This window comes from Pygocentrus nattereri, chromosome 16, assembly GCF_015220715.1.
Source record: "Pygocentrus nattereri isolate fPygNat1 chromosome 16, fPygNat1.pri, whole genome shotgun sequence".
Taxonomy (NCBI): domain Eukaryota; kingdom Metazoa; phylum Chordata; class Actinopteri; order Characiformes; family Serrasalmidae; genus Pygocentrus; species Pygocentrus nattereri.
This window is the reverse complement of record NC_051226.1, coordinates 37,382,062-37,408,076: the sequence shown is the minus strand read 5'-3', so window position 1 is coordinate 37,408,076 and position 26,015 is coordinate 37,382,062. Positions and strand designations below refer to the sequence as shown.

At 44.7% G+C, this 26,015-nt stretch overlaps 2 protein-coding genes across 5 annotated transcripts in view; both read left to right on the top strand.

The window, feature by feature from the left end:
* The first annotated feature begins 1,095 nt into the window (after positions 1-1,095).
* Positions 1,096-10,405, top strand: pdcl (phosducin-like). Its single transcript, XM_017717996.2, has 5 exons — positions 1,096-1,235; positions 3,660-3,843; positions 4,644-4,825; positions 5,336-5,614; positions 8,629-10,405. Exons 2-5 carry the CDS (start codon positions 3,669-3,671, stop codon positions 8,911-8,913), a joined length of 921 nt encoding a protein of 306 aa, XP_017573485.1. The 5' UTR covers positions 1,096-1,235; positions 3,660-3,668; the 3' UTR covers positions 8,914-10,405.
* A 3,888-nt stretch (positions 10,406-14,293) lies between these two features.
* Positions 14,294-26,015, top strand: part of sec16a (SEC16 homolog A, endoplasmic reticulum export factor) — a 43,591-nt gene continuing 31,869 nt past the window's right edge. For 3 of the 4 annotated variants that reach the window (XM_017717998.2, XM_037545831.1, XM_017717997.2), the window contains exons 1-2: positions 14,294-14,453; positions 22,680-25,799. In XM_017717998.2, the coding sequence (XP_017573487.2) occupies positions 22,740-25,799 (3,060 nt within the window). In that variant the 5' untranslated portion in view covers positions 14,294-14,453; positions 22,680-22,739. The remainder of the gene's footprint in view (positions 14,454-22,679; positions 25,800-26,015) is intronic. The other variant, XM_017717999.2, reaches the window with a different exon arrangement.

Below are 26,015 nucleotides of genomic sequence, written 5' to 3'. Positions count from 1 at the left end.
GAGTGCAGAAATCGTCATCTGCTGCTTCCAAGTAAAGGAGAGGAGATCCAGCTTCACTGCAAGTGGGCCTGCCCCTGAAATCTGTGTCACAATGTGCCTTTATGTCATTTTTATTCTTTCCATATATGAATTCAGTTTTGTGCTGACACCTTATCCAAGAGGAATTCCTTCTACATCTCACACGCAACAAATAAAGATTCTCATTCTTGTTCACAATTTGTCTTAAATGATTCTGTCTCCTGAAATCAAACTATTTAGATAAAAATTTCTTGGTAAAAACATCAGTACAACTATGAAAAACAGGTATGTGGCCATATATGTGCATACTAAGTATTGTATGTAATAAAGGGACGGGTGTATATTTCACAATATATGTGCATGTACATTATGTACAAGCATAAATAATCAGTGGTGGACAGTAACTGAGTAACTGAGTAACTGAGTAAATGTAATTGGTTTCTGTACTTTAGTATTTTTAGTGTATCTGTACTGAAGTTTCTCCGTTCTGGGCGACTTTTTCCTTTCACTCCACTTCATTTCAGAGTCTAATATCCGACTTTTTCCTCCTACATTTTGAGAAATCTGTCGTTCCTTTTGGTTTCTGTGTGTATAAAAACGTAACATGTCAAAACGAAAGAAGCGCAAAGCCAGAGCACCAATCAGGGCCCAGCGGTCACTTTGTTTAGAGCTGGTTTTGACCTGTTGGTCATACGTCCATATGTCCATCTGTGACCAATACAAGGTGTGAAATCTTTAAATGTCTACAGAGCCCCGCAGGTGACATCCTGTATAGATAAAAATAATGCATGGCCGCGAGATCCTAATGCGTGGCCATGATTTAGTAAGGCGTGGGAATGAGATGATTAAGTCGTGGCCACGACTCATTAAGGCGTGGGAACGAGATTCCGGCTTACTAAGTCGTGGCCATGCATTAGGATCTCGTTCCCACGCTTTAATCATCTCATTCCGTGGCCACGCATTCTTTTTATTTATACAGGTTGTCGCCAGCGGGGCTCCGTAGGGACTTGCTGACACAGATGCTGCGTTCTGAAGACTCAAAACACAGTAGTCCCGCCTCCACATGTTTCTGTTCGTGATTGGCCTGCGCTGATGTCAGTCAGCCGTTCTGCGCTCTGATTGGCTGTGGGAGGCTAAAGCTGTACAGTGGTGTATTTACAGTATCCTCAGGAAACAAGTCGCGTTAATTTTTTCCACAAATAAAGTTAATTTCCTGGGTAAGTCTGAAGCGCTTTTATCGACTCAAACACGTCGTATTTAAGCGGCGTTTAATTCGACTTCAAACGAGTCGAGGGTCGGGATTTAATCTCTTAAGTCGACGAAGCTAGCTGACGCTAGGTAGGTTAGCTCGTCTGTTAGCATGCTGCTAACCGGTTGGCCTAAAAGCCGAATGGCTTTCGAAGGTAAAATCGTTTAGTTTGGCGAAATAAAAGACCATTTCACACCCGAAGCGCGTTTGTGTTTGAAAACAGAGCTGAAACGTTAAGTCTGCCGGTCCGTTTCAATGGAAAACCAATGTATTGATAGCTAGTTAGCTCGGTTAGCTCATGTTAGGTTAATTCTCCGGCTTCTTGTTCGAATTTCCCCGTTCCACCTTAAATGGCGCAGCAGGCCCATTCTGGCGCCTGAGGCATTTAAAGTGCTGCTGCAACATTTAAGGTGGAACGGAAAAAATCGAGCAAGAAGCCGGAGAATAGGACGCCAGCTTTAGCCTCGTGTATTGAGTTCGTGTTAGACTAGAAGAAGAGGTGGCGAGTGTGAACACGCGGCCAAACGTTTAATGGATAAATGCAGTTTATGGGAGAACGACGGGTCAGGTTCCCTCGCCCTAGCTGGCCCAAGCAAGGACTAATTGGATTTGTCCATCAGCTGCTGATGTCCAGCACAGTGGGGTGTAGTGTTGAGTGAAATAACAGCTTCTATAGCCTGATACAGAAAGAAATAGCTGAGACTGTACTGCTTAGATGTTTTGGGCCAAGTCCCAAACGGCACCCTATTGGCTCCCTAGTGCACTAGTTCCTCCTTTAGGGCTCGGGAAATGATGCCGTAACGCAGTGCTTTATGGGTGATCCGCCATTGTGGCAGGGTTCGTCAGGCTTGGCTGGTTTAGAAAAGCTGAAAAACACCAACTTTTCTACCTGCTTTTCTTGATCTTGGCTGATCGGTAGCTCATGGTCACTAAGGGCATTTTCCAGTGGTGGTCATTAACTAAGTACTTTCACTGGAGTGATATTTTAACTTGGGTGTCTCTACTTTAACTCGAGGACATGGCTGGCGTAGCTCGTCCACTGCTGGCATTTTCATACTTGCCCTGAATATGCAAATCCGCACTCAGAACCGGTTCTGGGATCGTTTACACTGGTTTGCTTTCACGCACAAGAATGGATGGATGGATGGATGGATGGATGGACTAGAATGTGGGTCTACATGACTACCACATCACGGACCAGGGCGAAATCAGAGAAAACGGATAGAAAAGGAAGGTTTGATCAGAAATTCAGGCGCAGCTCTGGATGATCAGCACATACGAAGCATCGCAGAGAGAATATGCGGAGAAACATTGAGCTCAAGCTTGTTTAACAGATCTAATCGTGTAGATTTAGTGGAATAAAACGGTCATTAATGCACCTACGAGGTCCAAAGTGAAGTAGGTTGAACTGTAGCCAGTCATGTGGGACGAGTAGCACCTCTTAAAGACGTTAGCTTGACTGCCCCTCAGTGAAAATAGTAAAGTTGTGTGGATTTTTTTTGTGGCGCTTTTATATAGTAGATAGTACCATAAGTAGATCAGTGTCATTAGCACCTGCAGTGTAAGTGAGCATTTGCAGCATGTTGTCGAGGAATGAACCCTGTCAGTGTGGCGGAGCAATCCCATAATTCAGTCCACCAGCTTTCCAGAATATCCACAGTATTGTAAACAAAGCAGTTCAGAATGACTTCATGTGAAATGCTGAGAATTGCTCACAGTGGTGGTGACAGGAACAGATATTATAAGGAATTATGAATTATGAATGCCTGAAACTTTGAGATAAAACATTTTTAAAGATAAATCCATGTAGGACATTGTAAGGCATTTGGATCTGTTTAGATGTACCATCATCAGCATTACACTTGGGATTCACTTGAATAAAATGACTGCATGTGCATTGTAGACATTGCAGCACCTGGTTTCTGTCTTGAGCCTCGTAAAGGAATCAGGCTTTTATTTGTACAATTCAACATTTCACATCAGATCCGCTCTGCGTGACTTTGTTTACGTCTCAGTGATTTAATTATGTAGAGAAATTTCTAAACTGGTGGATTTCCCCTTTAATCAAGCTTGCTGAGGCAGCCCCCAGGTTTAAAGGGTTATAGTGTTGACTGGGGTTTCATAAAGGCGTGATGACGACTGTACTGGGATTATTATTGGCTGTTGTGTGATAGCCATTAGAATACGCTGGTGTTGGCCTCCCAGTGGTGATGCATTTTGCTGCCAGGCAACAGTGGATTGTTTATCGGACACGATGGACAGTTGGCTACAACAAAGCCTCTTCTCTTGTCATGCATGTTGTATAATTGATCATTTTCTCTTTATCTATTTTTTTCTCTCTCTTTCTCCCTGTCTTTCTCTCTTTCTCTTTGGCTTTCCTCTTCTCTCACAGCGTTTTGTCATGACAACCCTGGACGATAAGATCTTGGGCGAGAAGCTGCAGTACTACTACAGCAGCAGCGAGGATGAGGAGAGCGACCATGACGAAGACGAGGGTCAGTCCAAAACCATTCGGGACCAGGAGGTGCTGGAGGCGGAGATAGACTACAGTCCGGATGGCACCGCCGTTAACACAGGTCCGTTGCCACCAGTCTTCACTTCACACAGGTTCACAATTGGGCCTTAAAACCACTGTTGTACCTTTGATGTGAATGTTGTACATTTACATTGTTTGTACCTTGATGAACGGAAAACGTACCTGCACAGAACCTTTATTTCGAACAGCGCATGCGGATGATTTCACTCAAAAAATCGTAACCAGACGTCAAAACGCTCTCCTTACAGTTTCGGCTCAGCTGCCAGTTTGTAGTGAAATATTTCTCCAGCTCTCACTGTAATATCAGCACTTCTCACCACATATTAATCCCCAGTTTGCGCATAAACACACAAACAGGTCCAGTAAGTTCAGTTTTACTTGTGTAATGTGGTCTGAGGAGATCTGGGAGTAGCCCAAGCTCACTGTGTGTTATTTTCTCTCTTTGCTTTGTTGTCTAGTGTGAGTGACTTCACCAATAAAAATACAAGAATTTATGTGACAAACTGACGTCAAGTTTGTGATGTTATCAGTTATAGAAATCTGTTAAGATTTAAAAAGTTGTGTAGTGAACGCCCAGCCTTACAGATTATCACCCTCAGATTAGCAACCTCACTTGCATCTGGAAACCAACCTGGAAATTTGCTTCCAGTTGTTAAAGTTTAGGTTAAAATTGGAATTAAGAAAAAAGTTTAGTTCATACCCAACCTAACTTCTAGGTGTGCTAAACCAACCTAGAAACGGCATCAGAGCATTACATCGTGCATATATTAAAAAATAAACATATCTGTTCTCTTGTGTATTTGTGCTTATGCATGTTTATGCTGTTGTTGGTTCCTGCAGGTCCAAAAGGTGTGATAAACGACTGGCGGAAGTACAAGCAGCTGGAGACAGAGCAGCGGGTGGAGCAGCAAAAGGAGATGGAGCGGCTGATCAAGAAGCTCAGCATGACTTGCAAATCAAACCTGGACGAGGAGCTGGACAAACAAAAACAGAAGGAGTTGCAGGACAAGATCAATGGCAAGGTGAACTCTCACCCTACGCTGTACTGGCTACAGTGCTTTAAGGCAGCAGCGTCCAACTGTCCAAAGGTCCCCTTTGTGGATCGTGAGTGCGCCTCCTCCTCCGCCCGCCTCCTCCTCCGCAGTCCCCAGTTTCCCCAGAAGTATCATATAGAAAAAACATGAAGGGGTTAGAAAGCACAAGGCTACACCTAGAGAAATGTAACCGTGTGTACAGTAAAATCAATCAGCCATAAACCAATAAATCAGTGCAGGTCATAAATGCTGGCTAGGACCCACAACCCATCATTGCTAACAGTGCATAACAGCTAAAAGGGGGCCAGTTAGCACAACGCTATCTGAGCCCAACTAGTCTTTCTTCATTTTAAAGCCATGCTGGACATCCTCCTCCTCCTCCTCCTCCTCCTCCTCCTCCACATCTCACTTTTTCCCCTTTGCTTTGTGATTCTTCTTTCTTCTTCCTCCAACATGCTTCCTCTGTGTCACTCCCGTGTTCCTCCCATCTGGCTTCAGGTGAACCTCCGGGTTGATGAGGAGGAGGATGATGACGACGATGATGAAGCCTTCCTTCAGCAGTACCGGATGCAGCGAATGGAGGAGATGAGACGGCAGCTGAGTGGCAAACGGCGCTTCGAGGGCGTGATTAATATTTCCTCAGGAGAAGAGTTTCTGCGCGCCATCGACGAAGAGGGCAAAGGAACGCTGGTGCTTGTTCACATATTCGAGCCGGACGTGCCTGCCTGCCAGGCCATGGAGGGCAGCCTGCTCTGCCTGGCTCTGCAGTATCCACAGGTGAATGCCCTCTTCTAGAACCTTCCAGAATACCTGATGAAACCGTGGCAGAGTCAGACTGTAAAACTACACACACTGCAGATTCATACTGGATTAAAATCACTCCACAATTATTACCGTCAGACTGTAAAACTACACACTGCAGATTCATACTGGATTAAAATCACTCCACAATTATTACAGTCAGACTGTAAAACTACACACTGCAGATTCATACTGGATTAAAATCACTCCACAATTATTACAGTCAGACTGTAAAACTACACACACTGCAGATTCATACTGGATTAAAATCACTCCACAATTATTACAGTCAGACTGTAAAACTACACACACTGCAGATTCATACTGGATTAAAATCACTCCACAATTATTACCGTCAGACTGTAAAACTACACACTGCAGATTCATACTGGATTAAAATCACTCCACAATTATTACAGTCAGACTGTAAAACTACACACTGCAGATTCATACTGGATTAAAATCACTCCACAATTATTACAGTCAGACTGTAAAACTACACACTGCAGATTCATACTGGATTAAAATCGCTCCACAATTATTACAGTCAGACTGTAAAACTACACACACTGCAGATTCATACTGGATTAAAATCACTCCACAATTATTACAGTCAGACTGTAAAACTACACACACTGCAGATTCATACTGGATTAAAATCACTCCACAATTATTACAGTCAGACTGTAAAACTACACACTGCAGATTCATACTGGATTAAAATCGCTCCACAATTATTACAGTCAGACCATAAAACTACACACTGCAGATTCATACCGGATTAAAATCGCTCCACAATTATCACAGTCAGACTGTAAAACTACACGCTGCAGATTCATACTGGATTAAAATCACTCCACAATTATTACAGTCAGACCATAAAACTACACACTGCAGATTCATACTGGATTAAAATCACTCCACAATTATTACAGTCAGACTGTAAAACTACACACTGCAGATTCATACTGGATTAAAATCACTCCACAATTATTACAGTCAGACTGTAAAACTACACACTGCAGATTCATACCTGATTAAAATCACTCCACAATTATTACAGTCAGACTGTAAAACTACACACTACAGATTCATACTGGATTAAAATCACTCCACAATTATTACAGTCAGACTGTAAAACTACACACACTGCAGATTCATACTGGATTAAAATCACTCCACAATTATTACAGTCAGACTGTAAAACTACACACTGCAGATTCATACTGGATTAAAATCACTCCACAATTATTACAGTCAGACTGTAAAACTACACACTGCAGATTCATACTGGATTAAAATCACTCCACAATTATTACAGTCAGACTGTAAAACTACACACTGCAGATTCATACTGGATTAAAATCACTCCACAATTATTACAGTCAGACTGTAAAACTACACACACTGCAGATTCATACTGGATTAAAATCACTCCACAATTATTACAGTCAGACTGTAAAACTACACACTGCAGATTCATACTGGATTAAAATCACTCCACAATTATTACCGTCAGACTGTAAAACTACACACTGCAGATTCATACTGGATTAAAATCACTCCACAATTATTACAGTCAGACTGTAAAACTACACACTGCAGATTCATACTGGATTAAAATCACTCCACAATTATTACAGTCAGACTGTAAAACTACACACTGCAGATTCATACTGGATTAAAATCACTCCACAATTATTACAGTCAGACCATAAAACTACACACTGCAGATTCATACTGGATTAAAATCGCTCCACAATTATTACAGTCAGACTGTAAAACTACACACACTGCAGATTCATACTGGATTAAAATCACTCCACAATTATTACAGTCAGACTGTAAAACTACACACTGCAGATTCATACTGGATTAAAATCACTCCACAATTATTACAGTCAGACTGTAAAACTACACACTGCAGATTCATACTGGATTAAAATCACTCCACAATTATTACAGTCAGACCATAAAACTACACACTGCAGATTCATACTGGATTAAAATCGCTCCACAATTATTACAGTCAGACTGTAAAACTACACACACTGCAGATTCATACTGGATTAAAATCACTCCACAATTATTACAGTCAGACTGTAAAACTACACACACTGCAGATTCATACTGGATTAAAATCACTCCACAATTATTACAGTCAGACTGTAAAACTACACACACTGCAGATTCATACTGGATTAAAATCACTCCACAATTATTACAGTCAGACTGTAAAACTACACACACTGCAGATTCATACTGGATTAAAATCACTCCACAATTATTACCGTCAGACTGTAAAACTACACACACTGCAGATTCATACTGGATTAAAATCACTCCACAATTATTACAGTCAGACTGTAAAACTACACACTGCAGATTCATACTGGATTAAAATCACTCCACAATTATTACAGTCAGACTGTAAAACTACACACTGCAGATTCATACTGGATTAAAATCACTCCACAATTATTACAGTCAGACTGTAAAACTACACACTGCAGATTCATACCTGATTAAAATCACTCCACAATTATTACAGTCAGACTGTAAAACTACACACACTGCAGATTCATACTGGATTAAAATCACTCCACAATTATTACCGTCAGACTGTAAAACTACACACACTGCAGATTCATACTGGATTAAAATCACTCCACAATTATTACAGTCAGACTGTAAAACTACACACTGCAGATTCATACTGGATTAAAATCACTCCACAATTATTACAGTCAGACTGTAAAACTACACACTGCAGATTCATACTGGATTAAAATCACTCCACAATTATTACAGTCAGACTGTAAAACTACACACACTGCAGATTCATACTGGATTAATCCTAAAATTTAATGTCACTTAAATGGTAGTACTTTCACATGTAAAACCATTCAAGATCTTTGTCATAACTGGTGTCTAGTAGCTCAGCTCTTCCTCTGTGTTGGTGTGTGTGTGTGTGTGTGTGTTGTGTGCAGGTGAAGTTCTGTCAGGCGCGAGGGTCGGTACTGGGCACCAGCGCTCTGTTCCGCAGCTCCGCGCTGCCGGCCCTGCTGCTGTACCGCGGGGGTGAGCTGGTGGGGAACCTGGTGCGAGTCTCTGATCAGCTGGGGGACGATTTCTATGCCACCGATGTGGAGGCGCTGCTGCAGGAGTACGGGCTGCTGCCAGAGAAACACCCACACGCAAACACACACTCCTCCATCCGCAACGCGGCCGTCACACACACCGCCGACTCGGACAGCGACCTGGACATAGACTAGACACGCGCAGCAGTACCCGCACACGCCAGCACACTCAACAACATGCGTATACACGCCAGAGATGGGGACTCGCATCGCATGTTGATGGACTGACTCGTGACTCATTAAATAGGATGGACTGAAACACTCTGCATCACGTAAATGTGGCGTTTAAAAGAAAAAGACAGTTCAGCTTAACTACGTTCTAGCCAACAATTTGGATAGCTAGTATACCAGCAAGTGTACCAGCTATTAAAGCTGAAGGCGTCAGCTTATCTTGCTGAAATTTGGTAATTTATGATCATTTCTTTAAAGCGTACTTATGTTTTAGCTTATGTTTAGTGATTTTTTTGAGCTACCTAGCTTATAAACGTTTTGCCTCTTTCCTTAGAACAGTATATTTACTGCATGCACATTAGCGCTTCAGTTTTGTCCTTCAGACTGATGAGTTTTCCATAGTAAAATTCCCATTGTTTAAAGCCCTGTCGAACCTGAGGGCTTTGAAGTAGGGCTTGCTGATAATAATGAGGCTAAACTTCTCTTGTCAGACTTGAGACTCGACTCTTACCCCACCGACGACATCTACGATACGTGCGCACAAGAACTCAGCCAATCAGTGACCAAACCACGAAAGACACACACACAAAAACAGTCCACTTTAATTGACTTCTTCCCGACATGCTGCTGTAGTTTAGAGGAGGCAGAGTTTTAAGGCACACTTGAGGTTCCCGGGAAATATTAAAATCTTTGTCAAATATTTAAAATGTTTGATCGATACAAAAAATGTACTGTTAAAATTCACTGTATGGTTTGGATGTGGAACAAACAAGACCGAAATACGTCAGACCTGAGAACTGTGTGGTCATACTGTTCTGTGCTCTGTGCTGCATCCCTGGCTCGCTAAAAACATTATCCGGCTTTTACGTGGCGACGGCAAGATTACTGTTTATTTTACTGCTGGATGTGTAAACTGGGAATGCTGGCATGGCCGGTTGAACGAACGAGCAGGCAGCAAGCAAACAGATGAGCTATGCTCAGTTATGCTTGCGAGGATGGCTTTCGCTTGGTTGTTAGCTTCTGCTCTTTAGGTTTCCCTGACTCGAATTAGAGGAACCATTGGAATTTTGTGGGCAGGACAAACCACATCTGCCTTGTGATTGGACGTTGGAAAGTTATTCACAGGACATACTTTGTACTCGGTATGTGCCCAGAAGAGCGAGATTGACCTGCACACTTAAAAATGATGGTTCTTCAAGGGTTCTTTAGTAAAGAAAGTGGTTTTGTACAGAACAATCTGCACGATCAAATGGTTCTTTGCATGGTGAAATGGTTCTTCAGATCAGAGGAGAATGTTTATATAGAAACTTCTTGAAAAGAGGGTTCTCCATAGCACCAAAAATGGTTCTTCTATTGTAAGCTTGACATCATAACAACAGAAGAACCCTTTTCTAGAGGGGGTTCTGTATGGAACCATCTATTGAGCATACTCCATCAATCTGAAGAACCCTTTCATGATGCAAAGCACCCTTTATTCATGCAAAGGGTTCTTTTGAGTGTTCATGGTTCTATATAGAACCATTTCCTTTACTAAAGAACCCTTAATGAACCATCGTTTTTAAGCATGTACTCAAAAAAACATGAATTTGGGATTTCGGTTCCCCACTTCTTTGAATTACTGGACCAAATGATTGGACAAGTGTCTGTGTTTGTGTCACTTTGTAATCATAACAGAAAACTGTGTAACTTTAGTACAAGTTATTATTATGATTATGAATTCTATAGTTTCTGCTGTATGCAATCCAGAAGGGCAGAACAACCTAGAACCATCCATTCATGTAACTATTTATTCTAGTTTAGTTGAGCATGAAATATTGCTTTTGTTTGTTTGTTTGTTTGTTTGTTTATATGTGTTGTTTTCTTGCAGATATGATTTGGTTCCCAAAAGCTTCTGTTAGTTTTATATGTTTTATAAACGTGTCCATTAATTCCACAACGAATAAAGCGTCCCATTCCGATGTTCCTCACGGTTCCGGAGTTATTTATTTATTTATGTATTGATCTATCGGTCCATCTTAAGATACAGTGAGCCTGTGAAACAGTTCCAGTAGAATTCCGGGCTAATCTTCTATCCACAAACTCGACAAAAATAACTGCTGTTCTTTGTTGATTTGGATTCACCGCCTGTTCCAGTTTTGGATAGAAATGACTAGATAGACTATTGATTCACATTTATTATTATTGTTGCTTTTTCCTGTTTTGTAAGGTGACCTTGGGTTTTTGAAAGGCGCCATGAAATAAAATGTATTATTATTATTATTATTATTATTATAAATGTACCTGCACTCAATAATCGGATCCTATTCAGATTCGTGCAGTTATCTGATTGTTCAGATGATCATGTAAAGTGCTAATTTCTTAGATTGAAGTGAGGTCCAGAAATCCGATTAATAAATCTGATAAAGAGGCTGGATGTAAACTCTGTAATCAGATTTCTCAGAGCTGTGAGCTCTTACTCTGATTTCCGGGGTTTCTCAGTCTGAGCTTGTGCGAAAACGGACTGCGGTACCGGAAATAAGCGAGCAGCGTCGCCGCGAGACGCAGCAAAACTCTTTTGGAGCGATGGTGATACCCCGACTGCATGCTTGGCGAAATTAAGGATCTGAATATTCTTCATCTTCTAGATCATTTATGTTCATATTTTCTGGTAAAGCGGCGCGATAGTTTAAAAAAAAAAGCCACAGCATGAATTTTGAGTTTTATTTATGTTTACGTCACGTATTCTCCTGTGAGTCTATTGGCTGGATGTAAAGCAGAAATCTGATTACTGTCTGACTCCTGTCGACCTGGAGTTTCCCCATGATCTGATTACTCAAGTGCATGTAGACGCGTTGATCGGATTACTGACACAATCAGATTTTCAGCAGTTACCGGATTATTAAGTGCGTGTAAACGCACTCACTGATTCAGGATCGGCCTAACTGAGCTCAGCCCAGTGTAGAGCTGTTGTAAGAGACACTACAGCTGATCTCAGATCAGGAAAACACTCCAAATGTTCTAGTAGAATGTTTTCAGCCACTGTGCTAGATAATAATAGTCTGAATCAATTCCACTTCGCTAGGTGTGTTATAAGGAATTAGTCGTGGAGTGCGCACAGCTTATTAAATAGATCAGACTGTTAGTAAAAACTAACTCCAGAGGAAAACCACACATAATAAACATGGAGAGAATGGAATGGCCTAAAAATATCATTTAATATTTTGGGGGGTTTTTTTGTCCTTTTATGTGATATTCTATGACGCAGTATTGCACCCCTCACCTCATAGGTTCAGCAGACTGTATCAGCGTTCTCACACTACAATACCCAGCATGCATCACACAAATACTCCTGAGGTGATAAAGTTTTATATCAAACCATCTGTACTGCATTTTCTACCTCGCAAGAACCCTTTAATCATGCAAAGGGCTCTTTGAGTATTCATGGTTCTATGCAGAACCATTTTCTTTACTTAAGATCCGTGTTTTTTAAGTATGTAGATGCTAATGAATAGACAGCTAATAATGCTAGCTTCTGTGTTAGCCAGCCAGTGTCAAAGAAGAAAAATAGCTCATATTTATAAATCGCAGTTGTCGGATCAAAATCTCCAAAATAGTAACTTTACAGGAGAAGGAAACAACACACTCTGCTTTTAATGAATTTTTCCAAGTAAATTTGGGTCATTTCTTTTAATCCATTCATCATGAAATTTACATAGAATATAAAGCACCACAAGCATTTTCAAACTATGTCAAAAACTGAAACCGACAAAAATGGAGATATGAAGTTCTGTTTTCCGACAGCAGCAACGTGTGTGTGTGTGTGTGTGTGTGTGTGTATATATATATGTATATACACACACACATAGAAAAGCAATAGTTTTTCAAAAGTTCCTCCCAACTTCAACATACACTCTATAGTCAAACGTATGTGGACACCTCACCATCATATTATAGTCCCCCTTTCCGGCTGTAACAGTCTCTCCACTCTTCTGGGAAGAGTGATTATTTGGGAATTTTTTCCATTTAGTCAAAAGAGCATTTGTGTGGTCAGGCACTGATGTTGGACGAGAGGGCCTTGATCGCAATCGACATTCCAGTTCATTCGGAAGGTCTGCCAGACAGCAGCCACATTTACATAATTACACAATAATTCGTTAATAATCCGTCTAATAGCTTAATCGGAATAGAACACATCCATGTAAACACCTCAGTTGGAATAGCCTAGTCTGATTGAGGCCATTCGGAATACCGTTTCTATCTGATTGAACAAGGTGGGTAATCCTGTAAATAATCCGTTGAACAGAAGAATAATATCCGTGTAAATGCCTGTATCCGATTACATTCCCTATCGGAAAGTTTAAGTCCGTTCTGCATGAGCGTCACGTCACAGGGAGAGTTTATACCGTTCAACACGGCGGAGCAGAAACTGGTCTGCAGAGGAGACGAAGTTCATGCTCTGATCTTTAAAAGACGGCGGTGGGACGGACGTCCAGCTTATGCGTCTCAGAGCACGACGTCTTCCTCTCGGCCTTCTTTAATAAGGACGTGTGAAGGACGTTTTCCTGAGTCTGACGTCATTTTAAAGCAATTAAAAACACAATCACTGCTTACTGCTGCTCATCTCACTCTGACTGGACTCACGTGATGCTACACTAAGTTGTTCTCTACACACACGCATCATTTTGGATTCGGATTACTTGTAATACTTGTGCATGTAAATGAAGATGGAAAATTTCCCAGAGAATTAGTAGAGAGGAAAATTACTGCTCTGCAATGTCCTCCGGTTTTCTGAAACGCTAGGGGCGCTCCTGAGCGAGTTCAAAATGAATGGGTGGATGTGGAGCATTTAAGCAAAATGAGTTTATAAATGCTTAAACGTTTTCAGTGTAATGTAATTTTAATGCATTTTAACACCGCTGTTATGTTTTTAAGAGCTTTTAAACTTGAGTTATAGGAGCTTAAAACAGCGCCTCATGTACGTCCATGACGTCAGTGAACGCGAACAGCCAATGAGCGGCTCCGCTCGCCTATCAATCATCCCGCTCTAGCAGTAAAGCCCGCCCCCTGCAGCCCGAACCCGTTTACTGTAGAATAAAGGAAACATAGAGGAGAGATTTCTCTGCTTTTTCAGTGAAGCTCATCTTTCTGCTGTGTAAGATGAAAGGAAAGTTCTGGGCGAGTCATTAGAGGCTATTTTAACTGCTCGCTTTAGCGTTGAGCTCCATTCACTCCCATTCACTGAGGACTCGCTCTCGGGCGCCCTCTGCTGTTCAGCAGGCCTGTTTGTTGATATAACGGGGGAAATAAGAAGCAGCCGGACTCCTACTTGCATGGACGGGCTCAGTCACCGAGCGTGACGCAACTCCGTGCGGAGCGCTGACGTCGCGGGCGGTGACGTCTCATGTACACGTCGCTTTAGCGAAGATGGCGGAGGAGCGTCGGGCTGAGCGTCCCGCACGGCTGTAGGACTTCGTACGCCGCTTCAGTCTCACGCCGAGTCCCGGCTTCTCAGCGACAGACCCGAGGTGACGCCTTGTCTTCCCGCTTCAGCCTCATTCTCGGCCTCCAGCCTCGCATCGGCGCCTTCGGTAGCCTATTAGCTCGCATGCTAACGCTAGCTTGGCTGTCGACGGTGTAGAAACCCAGCTACGCTAGCTTAGCGGTTAGCCGTTAGCTCGTTAGCTGTTTACATTACAAAACCCGTTGAGTTTGCTAAGCTAACGTCTGCTGGCTAGCAGGACCGTCTCCCTGGCTAACGTTAGCGAGTTGCCCTGTCAGCACTTGGCGGTGTCTGTCAGAAGTGGCCAAAACGTCCATCATCACAGACTTGCCGGCCTTTTTGTGACATTTACGCGGCCCTTTTACCCTTTTCGGAGCTGTAGTGCCGCCGCTGGGGTGAGGAAGAACTCCGCAGCTGAAGTTAGCCGGGCATCGTTAACCCTAATCCGGGCTTGGATTCGCTCGGTGACCGTTTCCCCTTTTTCATCCCGCTCCGCTGACTAAGACTGACTTTTCTAAACATCCGTCTAGGTGTAAAACCAAGATGTCAACAGAGTCGCTCGGAGCGGTTTGGGTGCGAAACTTCGAGACTCTGGTGTCTTCACAGCGGTGGTGATGGGAACCGGGGGTCACCATGTCTACGACACTAATATAGACGCTTTATTTACCATCCAGAACCACCAGAGAACCCACACGAGTCTCCCGAGGTTGTGTCTGGATTGTAGCTGGGGGTCAAACAGCGATGAAGTTTTCTTCGTGGGCTGCTTCGCTGTTTTGGCTGCCCTTCTCGTAGCCTTCCATCATGAATGGATTAACAGAAGCTTGTTTTAGGCCAAGCCTGTATCACAAAAGCGACTCTAACCAGTGTCTCGTGTTATAACTGCTTTTAGAGGGGGACGTCTGGTTCCCATCACCACCACTGTGAACAGCTCTGACTCGAAGTTCCTCTAGAACTGAGCGTTTCACACCAAACCGCTCTGAATGGCTCTCTTTACATTTCATCCATTTAATTAAGCAGAAAATGTAAAAAGATATTCACTTTTAAGCCGTCTCATTTCTAAAAGCACTAATTTTAGCTGTTTTCTTTCAGTGAGTCGCTCCTTTATAATATATATATCGGAGCAATGTGTAGGCGGGATTATTTTGTGGTGCATCTTGTGGATTTCCAGGAAAGTAATACTAATGCAGTGCTACCTTTAACAGTGTGATAACGGGCCATCAGAGTTGAGTTATAGTATAGACACGCTTATAATTTAGCTCTGCAGCAAAACTGGCAGGTAACGGAGCGTTTGGTGGTTCGTCTCGGTCTAGCAGTGACCTGTAGGTTTGGTAAAATACCCCGTTAGCCAGACTAAAAGAAGGCAGGAGCCAGGAATGGACATAAACCCTCCACCTTTCTTGTTTACTGCGCTATTTCAACCCCGTCCCTCCACACGGTTCGTCTCGGATGATGTCGAGCTTAATCACTGCCTTTCTTTTCCAGGGATCGGTCACGTTCCCCTTCGTTAATCTCAGCAAAATCCCACTCCTGCTCCTGGATTGTTGGTTTTTCTTTCCCTGTCACTCCTCACTTCGCTGGCAGGCTGGTCGTGGGGCTAAACCACTGAATTGTGCATTGAAACTCGCAGGACTAGAACAGGAGATGTTGCTGTGTCTTCTATCTCTGGTGTTGCTGTTGAGATATTAGCGAAGCCGTCACCGGGCCTTGGGAACCGGAGCGTTTGTTAAGATAAGAAGTTGTGCTTGTGCTCCACCTTATGGCAAACGCTTCGTTTGGTGAAAGGTGGGCAAGGCTTCAGAGCTCATCGGAACTGAGTCTGGGTCTCTCCCTCAGGCAGCATATCCGGTGTGAAAATATTAATAGGCGCAGTGTTTTCTCTACAAGTCTTTAATCTCCCTCGGAATTTCAACCACCCGGCTTTTCCCGTGTGCAGCGACGGTGGAAAAAATCTGCTTGGTTTCAAGCCTCAGCTGCTTCGTCTCGTAGCACCACATGAACGGAGGTGGACAGTTGGTTCCTGTCGCCGCCACTCTGAACGTTTTTTCCCGACTGACTTCATTCACGTTTTAGCGCATCAGTAAAAACGGGTTAAATTCCGCTGTGATCAGTTTGGTCACCTGTTCGAGCAGGAAGTGTGACGGTTGAAAGCCGTAGTGTGGTTTATGAGAAAGAAGGTATTTAATTCACTCTGATGTGTTGGTTGAAAACACGGCAGAGTAGAAAGCGAAGATTTTAGTGCCGTTAAGACGTAATGTTGCCACCAGGCCAGTCATGATCGCCTAATGGAAATAATCTGAGAAGATCACAGACGATTGAATGTTTCTTTATTACGTAGCTAATTTCACGTTAACTCGTTGCTCAAATCTGATCTCTCTGACGCAGTCGTTCGCACTCGTTTAGGGAAGCGACTCAGAACGGTCATTAATGTGATGAACCGGCCTGAAATGACCCTCATGAGCTCGTCCTACTCAGTAACGTCACGTGACTGCATCACTGCGTCATCAGCACAAACTAACGAGCAGAGCCGTTTACAGGCTTTGACTTCTGTTCGGCGCTGTTGCTGTGGTAACACTGAATGATGGCGCAGTGGACGAAAAGCACGAGTTCCGATCTGAGGGTCACATTAAGGTCACGTGGCTACGAATCGGATACGCATCCTGTCTACGACCACGTATGAAAGTGGCTCGGACCAGATTTGTGTCCACACAGCCCTGAAAACATCAGATCTGAGTCACATCAGGGCGAAACCTTGGATTGTACCACTTCTACCTGGTAGTCTGGGATTGGCTCCACACGTGATTCTGTGTAACTGGATGTTTTGTTGAGTAAACAGTGAGGAAGCAAGATCAGCTAATTTGGGCTTGTATGTAAATAGCTGCACACGAAACAGAGGCACCTAAAACCGTCAGTCACAGTTATTTATGTGACAGTTAATCATCAGCGAAAATGTCATGATTGTCACTGCCCCGGGTGTCGGATCAGATCCTTTAAGAACCGAAGTTTTGCGTTTTTGTCCTGATGAAAGCGGTTCTGTAACGGTGGATCGTTAGAGACACGCCGAGGAGCCTGGTGTACACTGGTTTTGGAGGAGATCAGCTGAAGGTGTATCTTGTGTTTGGTCAGTGTGTGTCCTGCTTTGAGGTGTGTGTGTGTGTGTGTGGGTTTTTGAAAGGAGTGGTCTCCGTGGTGTGTTTGCAGAAACAGAGCGGCTCTAAGTGCTTGTGTAATGTGTACATAGTAGTAGTGGATGAGCTTCCGGCTCGTCCCGTAAACCGGTTAACGTTCCTCTAAAGGTCTGTAAAGCGAATCAGCGTGTAACGAGTTTAACCCTTACTGGGGTTGGGCGATATGGCAAAAGTGCTATATCGTGATACTCTGACGGTTTCACGATACCAGACATGCATCACAATATTTAGATTTTCTGAGCTTTAAGATGGAACGGACAAAATAGAATCTGTAGCGCCCCAAATAAAACGTATAATAATAATAATAATAGAGCAACTACTGAGATGTTTATTAAATGTTTTCAAACTTCGTTGCACCAAATTCTATTAAATAGGCTTAACGAAACATGTAGTTGGTCTGTGTTCTTCAAGTACTGATGTCCACGATACGGTCAGAAAGATTGTTCTTGGAGGGTTCTATAATAATGAAACTGGTTCTGTGTAGAACCATGACCACTCAAAGAACCCTTTGCATGATTAAAGGGTTCATTGCATTGTGAAAGGGCTCCATGTAGCGCCAGAAAACATTAAACTATTATTACAAGCCAAAGAGTTCTCATTGGGTACTGTGTAGAACCTCTTTTTGCTGCCCTTTAGCTTAGGGATGCACCGATACCTGATAACAGTATCGGAATCGGGCCGGTTTCACTGGTAGTGATACTCCTAAAAATTCTGCGATGCCAACGTTCTGATACGCGGGTGTCGTGTGACGTAAGCCGAGCGTTCGCACCAATGAACGGGCGTGGTGAGGAGGAGTCTTCTAACGCAACGTGGTGATAAGTGACTCCCCGACGGTCGGAAAAACATTTGAGAATGACAGAAACGACTGGAGGTTTTTGTGCAACATTTGATGATGTTTACCTCGCAGTGGATCCATTTCCGGCTGCGGTATGTGAGTGTTGCACGTCTGCGGAATCTGCAGAATCTAAACTAGACGCTGGGGTCGTTTACACACGTCTGGCGTGACGTAACGAACTTCTCACGGCTTTTATTTGGTTTAATTTTTATCGTTTTCCACTGAAACTGGTTCAGAGTCAAAGCTGAATACACGGTTTGAACTTTAGACCAAGGCTGTTAAACTCAGCCAGTAAAAGGGCCGCATTAAAATCTCATGAAATCTGAGGGCCGGAGAGAAAAAACTGGGTTCATTTAATTTTTAATTGGTGTTGTATTATAAACCTGAACTGGCTGTTGTTCATCCAAAATACGCACAAACGCCAACAGTAAAATACAGAGACTTGTAGTAGATCTGGAAATATTACACTTGAAATATTGAAAATGTAAACGTCCCAGGTGCTCAGCCTTTTACGCCTACCTGTTTGTTTGATCCAGACACCTGGAACCTTTTCTTTGCTGCAGGTTCATTAAGACTGGGCTCAGTTTCGGAGCAGCTGAGCTGACGTCCGGTGTTTGTTGGCTGTAATGCAGCTGAAATGCATTTCGGTGATATGACTGGTGTAGAATTGTGTAGAACTGAGGTGTAACCGCTGTCCCATAGACGGTTGTTGGGGCTGCAGTGCATGCTGGGGACTGTAGTGCAGCGCGTTGTGAAACGGGCTAATATAAACAGAAAATTAAAATCCTTCTGCGGGCCGGATGGGATTGCCTGGGCCTTGTGTTTGACGCATGGGCGCTAGACTGAAATCCTTTTGCTTTGAGTGACCGTGTACTCTAATTATCTTAATTAAAAAGGATTGAAAATTTCATTTTTTCCCCACTAAAACAATCATAACACTTCCGAAACGTTAAATATTTCAGTGGTGGCAGTGTAAATATCTGAGTATTTTAAAAAATATTCGTCTTTTAAATACGAACGCATCAAGGAGTGAAATCTCTTAAAACACAGAATATTTAAGTGCTGTCGTGAACCAGCTCACTTACCTATATCCACCCATTCAGCATCCTCGCAGGTTAGCTCCTTTGAGTGCTGTTTGAATGAGGCGGCCAGTCAGAACAGAGCTCATTTACATATCACATAGCACTATATCACCGGTACAGCGTGTGTAAGTGTAAGGGATAAAAAGAGGTTGAAAATGGTCGTGTAAAAATGATTGATCACAGGATTATGGGTAGTGTAGTTTTTGCTTTGATTGCCGCGAGAGCCGTTCAGTTCGGACAGGATTACTGCAGGTGATCCACTCGTCCAGTGCAGCGTTCTGCAGTAGCCGGATGAGCCGTGCTGCGTCTGTTTGTAAATAAATGTTTGTTATTTTCACGGTGCGTCACCGGTGGTTACTCATTAATAAAGGTTATGAGTTAACGATTAACTCAGAAAGCCCAGCGAGTTGAAAGGCTGGTGTTTGAACTGTTTCACTGTCGCTCTGCACCTGACCGGATCCTGTTCTTCACACTACGTCTGCACAGAGCCTGTACAGTCCTGATCTTACACAAGGCTGCAATATGCAAATGAGCCATTAACCAGTCTCAGTATTTATACTATGTACTATGCGCATCTTGAATGATCACAATTAAAATTTAATTTTAATTCTAATACATACTTAAAGTGTGTGTGTGTGTGTGTGTGTGTGTGTGTGTGTGTGTGTGTGTGTGTGTGTGTGTGTAATGGATGGTGGTCTTTAGTTAAGGCAGTGGGTCTATTGAACCCGGAGCACTCAGAATTTAAATGCGCATTCAAACGGTTCTTTTCTATGATGGTAAACCAGCTTTGCGTGGTTCTTTTAAAGAACCCCTTTAAAAAATGCTACCAAAAAAAGATTCCGCTGCTGTCATCAGTCGAAGAACCTTTTTGTAGAACCCTGTTTGCAAGAGTGTGGCTAACGAATAATATTGTTATTGAACAGCAACATTTCCAAACTCTATAGCTTTCCATGGGAAGGCCATGGATTATGGAACATTGTGCAGGTGGGAACCTGAAGCGTTAAGACGGAGCTTCTTTGCCTGCATTTGACCTGTGAGCATGATTACTTGATAAACGTGTTCCAGCGAAGGACCAGTGGAGGGCCCAGTCCGGTAGGTCGATAACCTGCAGTACGTTTGTGTTTCATCAGTAAACTTTGGCTCAGCTGTCGTTTTTTTCTCTTTTGTGATCTATGTAAAAACCAGCTGGAGCCCAGCACAGCTGAGCTTTTCAGTAACTATCCTGTGTCGCTTGGATTGTCAGACAGAATCAAAGGCTGGGCGAAGTCTAGCGTCCGCTGTTCGTTATGGTTAACTAGGTTACATCACTAGGTCAAACCAGCATAGCTTCCCTGCTGCTGTCTCATGGTCATAAGTGCTTATAAGACATGCACTTTCATCCAAAGCCCAGCGTAAATTTTTCCTTGGGTTAACTTTTAGATTTGATTAACACCTGTTGATGAAGAATGAAGTGATTTCTCACTTTGGCTGTTAGATTGGTGTTAAGTCTGGTCCTGGAGGACGACAGCACTACGTTTTAGCCCAATCCTGTGTCACCCTAACCCCTTGGAAATGAACTATAAGGGGTAGTGGTTGAAGTCTTCCCCTACGAAATGGGACCTTCAGAAAAACAAAACACTACATCATCAGGCTACCAGCGCCGCTCTGTAGGCGACCCTGCCCGTCTGCAGGGACAGCAGAGGAGGGGAAAGTTCAGCTCCTCACTGCTGGGCTTTAGTTACATTTAGGGCATCATACGCCTTCAAAGAGGGGGGCAGTTATTTATTATCACCCTGAAGCTGAAGTCAGAAATTAGAATTTTCCTGTTCCACCTTAAACGGTGCAGCAGTTACATTCTGGTGCTTCAGGTGTCAGAACTACTGGACTATTTAAGGGGGATTGCTTACTCTTCCACCGGGAGCAGTCGTGGGCTGGAGGTTAGGGAACCAGCCTCGTGACCGAAAGGTTGCCGGTTCAATCCCCAGTGCTGAGAGCACATGACTGAGGTGTCCTTGAGCAAGACACCTAACCCCCAATTGCTCCCCGGGCACCGTGGATTGGGCTGCCCACCGCTCCGGGCAAGTGTGCTCACTGCCCCCTAGTGTGTGTGTTCACTAGTGTGTATGTGGTGTTTCACTTCATGGATGGGTTAAATGCGCAGGTGGAATTTCCCCGTTTGTGGGATTTAAAAAAGTATCACATACTCCATTCTGACCTCCCTGAACTTGCCCATTTTTTATTTTATTTTTTTATTTGTTTGAGAAATTTGTGGTGGAAATCCACCAAATTGTAGAGCCATATTGTCCCAGGGCCCGTACCGTGCTGTTCTGCGCTGCTGTGGACTCATGGGAACGGTTGCGGTTTCTTTTTTCCTTCTGCCGTGCTGCTAATCATTAACGTGGGAATGCAGAGGAAAACTTCACGTGAGATATGTAAGCTTAGCCCCACAGGCTGTTGCTCAGAACACCACAGAAAACCTTTGATTTCAGCCTTTAGTCGCTCCCAATTTTCAGGCATTCGGTCACGTCATTAAGAAGACCACCTCGCCATGTTGGTAGGAGAGTTGCAACTCTGGCTGTGCTCTGATAGAGCTTGTCTCATCTCTGTTACTGCAGCTTTAGCCCTGCAGGTGGATGAAAACCAAGCAAAGTAGTTTCCAGTAAGCGCTACTAGGATAAGAATAGCTGGATTGGTGGACTGAATCCGTGTAACCTGCTCTTCTCAGAGTTCAGGTGTTCTGTGGTGAGCAGAGCTGTTAGCAGGCCACACTAATACTGTCCGGCTTTGTTCCTAGTAGCAGTTTAACGTTGAGCAGTTGTTAGATTTATAGTTTGACATTTATTGAATGGTTGAAAATCGTGCACCGATTTCATTTATTTGTTGTCCATGTAAGCAAAATAAACGGCTTAAATGTTCAGCTCATGAATAAGAATCATCCCATCCAAACGGTTCTGTGGCCCACAGTCTGTAAGTGCTCGTTGTACATGGGTTCGAGTGGAAATACCACTGGACCAGTTACTCTCTGAGCCCAGGATCGTTTAGCCCTAGAGTGGAAAACGGGCCATTGTTTACTCGGATAAGCTGTTTCTAACTTCTGATTATTACGTGACCGTCCTACATGTCACAATATGCTCTGTAACACTGTTTTCCCCTCTATTGTTCTTCCACAGGGACAGTCTTCACACACCCTCAGTGTTTTGAGCTCTGGAGGACAACACCATTTAGAAGAGATGCAGCCACCTCCTCGTGCGGCACCCCCTGGAGCATGTGGCCCGCCCCCATCTTCCTCCGGTGGTCCCAATGCATTCAGGAGGACTCGACCACACAAGCATGGAGCAGCAGCCGCTGGAGCAGCAGCCGCTGCAGCAGCACCTGTTCCACCCTCACAGCCAGTGTCTGACCCTTTTGCCTTTGTGAGGCAAGTGCCACCTTCAATGCCAGTAGGCAGCCAGGCTCCACCTCCAAACAACAGTCCTCTTCCTATGCAAGCCCCTCAACCAGCAGGTTTAACCCTTACTGCTCCTCAAGTCCCAACATCAGGAGGCCAAGGGGCAGCAGCTGGTCCCCCACCCACCTTTTTCACCCCTCATCCTTGTCCATCAGGGCCTTCACCTGCTCCTAACCCACCTCCCGCTGAGCCTGGCTATTTCAACTCCCAAGAACCAATGCCGTATATTGCACGGTTGCCTAACCCTACTACTCCTTTCAGCTCTAGCCAGTTTCAGTCTCCACCTGCATCCTTGACACCACCAATTCAAAGCAACCCACCATTTCAGCCCACTCCTCCTGCTCCGTCGCATTTGGTGCCTGATCATGGTAGTCGTCCCCCTTCTGTTCAGAACTACTTTCAGCCAACCAGTGATCCGCCTCAGCCTTTCCATGCCCCTCCCCAAGCACAGGCCCTTCATCCTGCTCCCTCACCCCATCCTGGCCCCCCGCAGGCTCAGGCCCTTCATCCTGCTCCCTCACCCCATCCTGGCCCCCCGCAGGCTCAGGCCCTTCATCCTGCTCCCTCACCCCATCCTGGCCCCCCGCAGGCTCAGGCCCTTCATCCTGCTCCCTCACCTCATCCTGGCCCCCCTTTGCAGGCACACCTTCAAAATCATAGCCAGTCAACCCCATTGAATTCAGGTGGGCCGGCCGGTTCCCAGCAACAGAACTTCCACTTTTCAGCACAAAATTATTTTAGCCAGACTGGTGGAGCCCCAGAGCCATGGTTTAGTCAGGTTCCACAGGATCCATCTCAGCGTGCCTGCCCCATCCCCTATGTCCCTGCTGACTCCGGAACGTTGTCTATGTTCTTCCAGGGCAATGACGTAGAGAACGAAGAAACTCTTTCTGGGGAGGGACGTGTGAATGGGATCTCTCACCCTCCACATGCAGGGGCAGTAGCTGAGGCCTCTGCGCAATATTTGAATGACAGTGGGAATATCAGAGCTGGTGCAGGTCCAAGTGACTCTGTTGAGAATCTGGAATGCATTCCGAACCAAGAAGTGCTGCCTAGCGAACCACTACCAAGCCTTACTTATGAGGCTGGTCCTAACTTGGAGACACCAGATTCTGCACCTCGCCCCACACGTTCTGCAAGTGTCTCGTCAAGCTACAGCAATGTCAGTCATGGAAGTGGCCATGCCTCCCACAGTGGTGGCCACCCCCCTCGACGGCATCAGGGTGTTGTTGGAACATTTATCCAACAGGAAAGCCCCCGCCCCCCTGATTCTCTAGCATCCCATTCCTCCCCTGCTGGTTACTTTGAACAGATAGATTCTGCCCCTGCTCCGGAGCAGAGTCCCACATTTCCCACCCCCAGCCCTCCAAAACCAGTGGGCGTGTTCCAAGCCAGTGCTAACTCCTCCTTTGAGCCTGTGCGATCACATAGTGTTGGTGTTAGGCCTGCTGAAGTTGACAGAGCTAGAATGGTTGTGGAAAAGGTTGGAGCAGATGTGCTGCCTGGCAACCTGGAGCAGCCTCCGGACAATATGGAGACGTTTTATTTTCCAGGAGGGCAGGATCGCAGACCTTCTTCTCGAGCCCAGGGATCTCGTCGACCCTGTGAAAGTCCAGCTACAACCCTCTGGGCTCAGAGTGATCCAGCTAGTCTTGGAGCTAATATTCTGTTGGCCCCTGCAGCACCCCCTCTGGCTGCTGCTCTTGTTCCTGTACGTCAGTCCAGTGCTGAGGTCATACAGCCACCAGAAGACGGACCGTTGGATCTACAGCCGCCCAGGACACATCCACAACCTCACTCTGAGAACCTTGAGAACCCACCGGACTCGGCCTCTCAGGCAAGTCTGGGTTACGCTTCCTTGCTGGTGGCCACACCTTCCGTAGAGGCTTTGAACCATCCTGTCTTGATTGCGCCTCCTTCTTCTAATTATAGTGTTATTTCTTCTCAAAGTCCTCCTCAAACAGCCAATCAGACAAGCCCCAGGAAGGCCACCTCGCCTGTTCAACCGCCGTCTCAAACGCCATTGGCCAGTCAATTGCCGCCGGCTTCCTCTTCAAATCAGCTGCCACCTCTTTTCTCTCAGGCGCCTGTAAGCTCGTACCCTCGTTCCAGCCAGAGCCCGTTGAATCTGGCTCGAGAGGTCAAAGATGCTCCGCCTCCTGGCCAGTCAGCCCACCCGCCTCTCTCAAGGGCCCAATCACTAAGGGGTGATGGTCAAGCTGTCCAGTCTCCTAATTCACAAGTTACATCTTCTGCTTCTACCACTAATCAGAATCAGCCCTCAAATTTTGAGCTTCTTGATTTTTCTATGCACCAACCACAGAGCACAAATCAACCTGTGGCTCTGCCCATTTCCCAGTCTGTTCCTCCTGCTGCCACGGTGAATAACACACCTGGCTTTTACCTGCAGGTCACCAAAGATGCACAGCAAGCTGGGCGTGCTGACCTGGAACCTCCACATCAGCCACCAACCCCAAACCCCCCTAGACCTTCCAGCAATCAGACTAACAGCGAACCCACTGGCCCCTCCCAGTCGGCCCATCAAATTCCAACCCAGTATCAGCCACCCCCACATGCTCCACCCACTTCCCAAGCTGCCCCACCCCCTGTATCTGGCACAGCCCCACCTCCTACTTATCCTCCCCAGCCTGGGAATACTACTGCCTCACATGAACCTCAGCGCCCCCTGTCTTCTCTCGGGAGTCAGCCTGGTTACGGCGCCCCACCTTCTGTGCCTCCTGGACCTGGATATGGCAGTTACTACCCAGAGTACCAGGATGGAAGGCATCCTTACCCTCCTCAGTACCCCCACATGGACCCAAGGGCTCAGAACTACTACCAGGTATAAGTTCCATTTACTAATGTAAGATGCAATAGGAAGGTTAAAAAAAAATAAAGATATCAGTACTGACAGGCTAAAATAAATGCTAAAGAGTTGCCCTGCAAAGCATAAAATAATTTACTAATTAATGATTTAAAGTCAGAGGCGTCAGGTCAGGGGTTTTTCAGACACAGTTGTACATCTTAACGTATTACCGTCACACGCTCAGACTGAAAA

Coding starts and splice junctions, on each gene's coding strand:
- pdcl (XM_017717996.2), top strand. CDS start 3,669: ATGACAACCCTGGACGATAAGATCTTGGGCGAGAAGCTGCAGTACTAC. Junction 3,844..4,643: donor TGGCACCGCCGTTAACACAG/GTCCGTTGCCAC, acceptor TGGTTCCTGCAG/GTCCAAAAGGTGTGATAAAC. Junction 5,615..8,628: donor TGGCTCTGCAGTATCCACAG/GTGAATGCCCTC, acceptor TGTTGTGTGCAG/GTGAAGTTCTGTCAGGCGCG.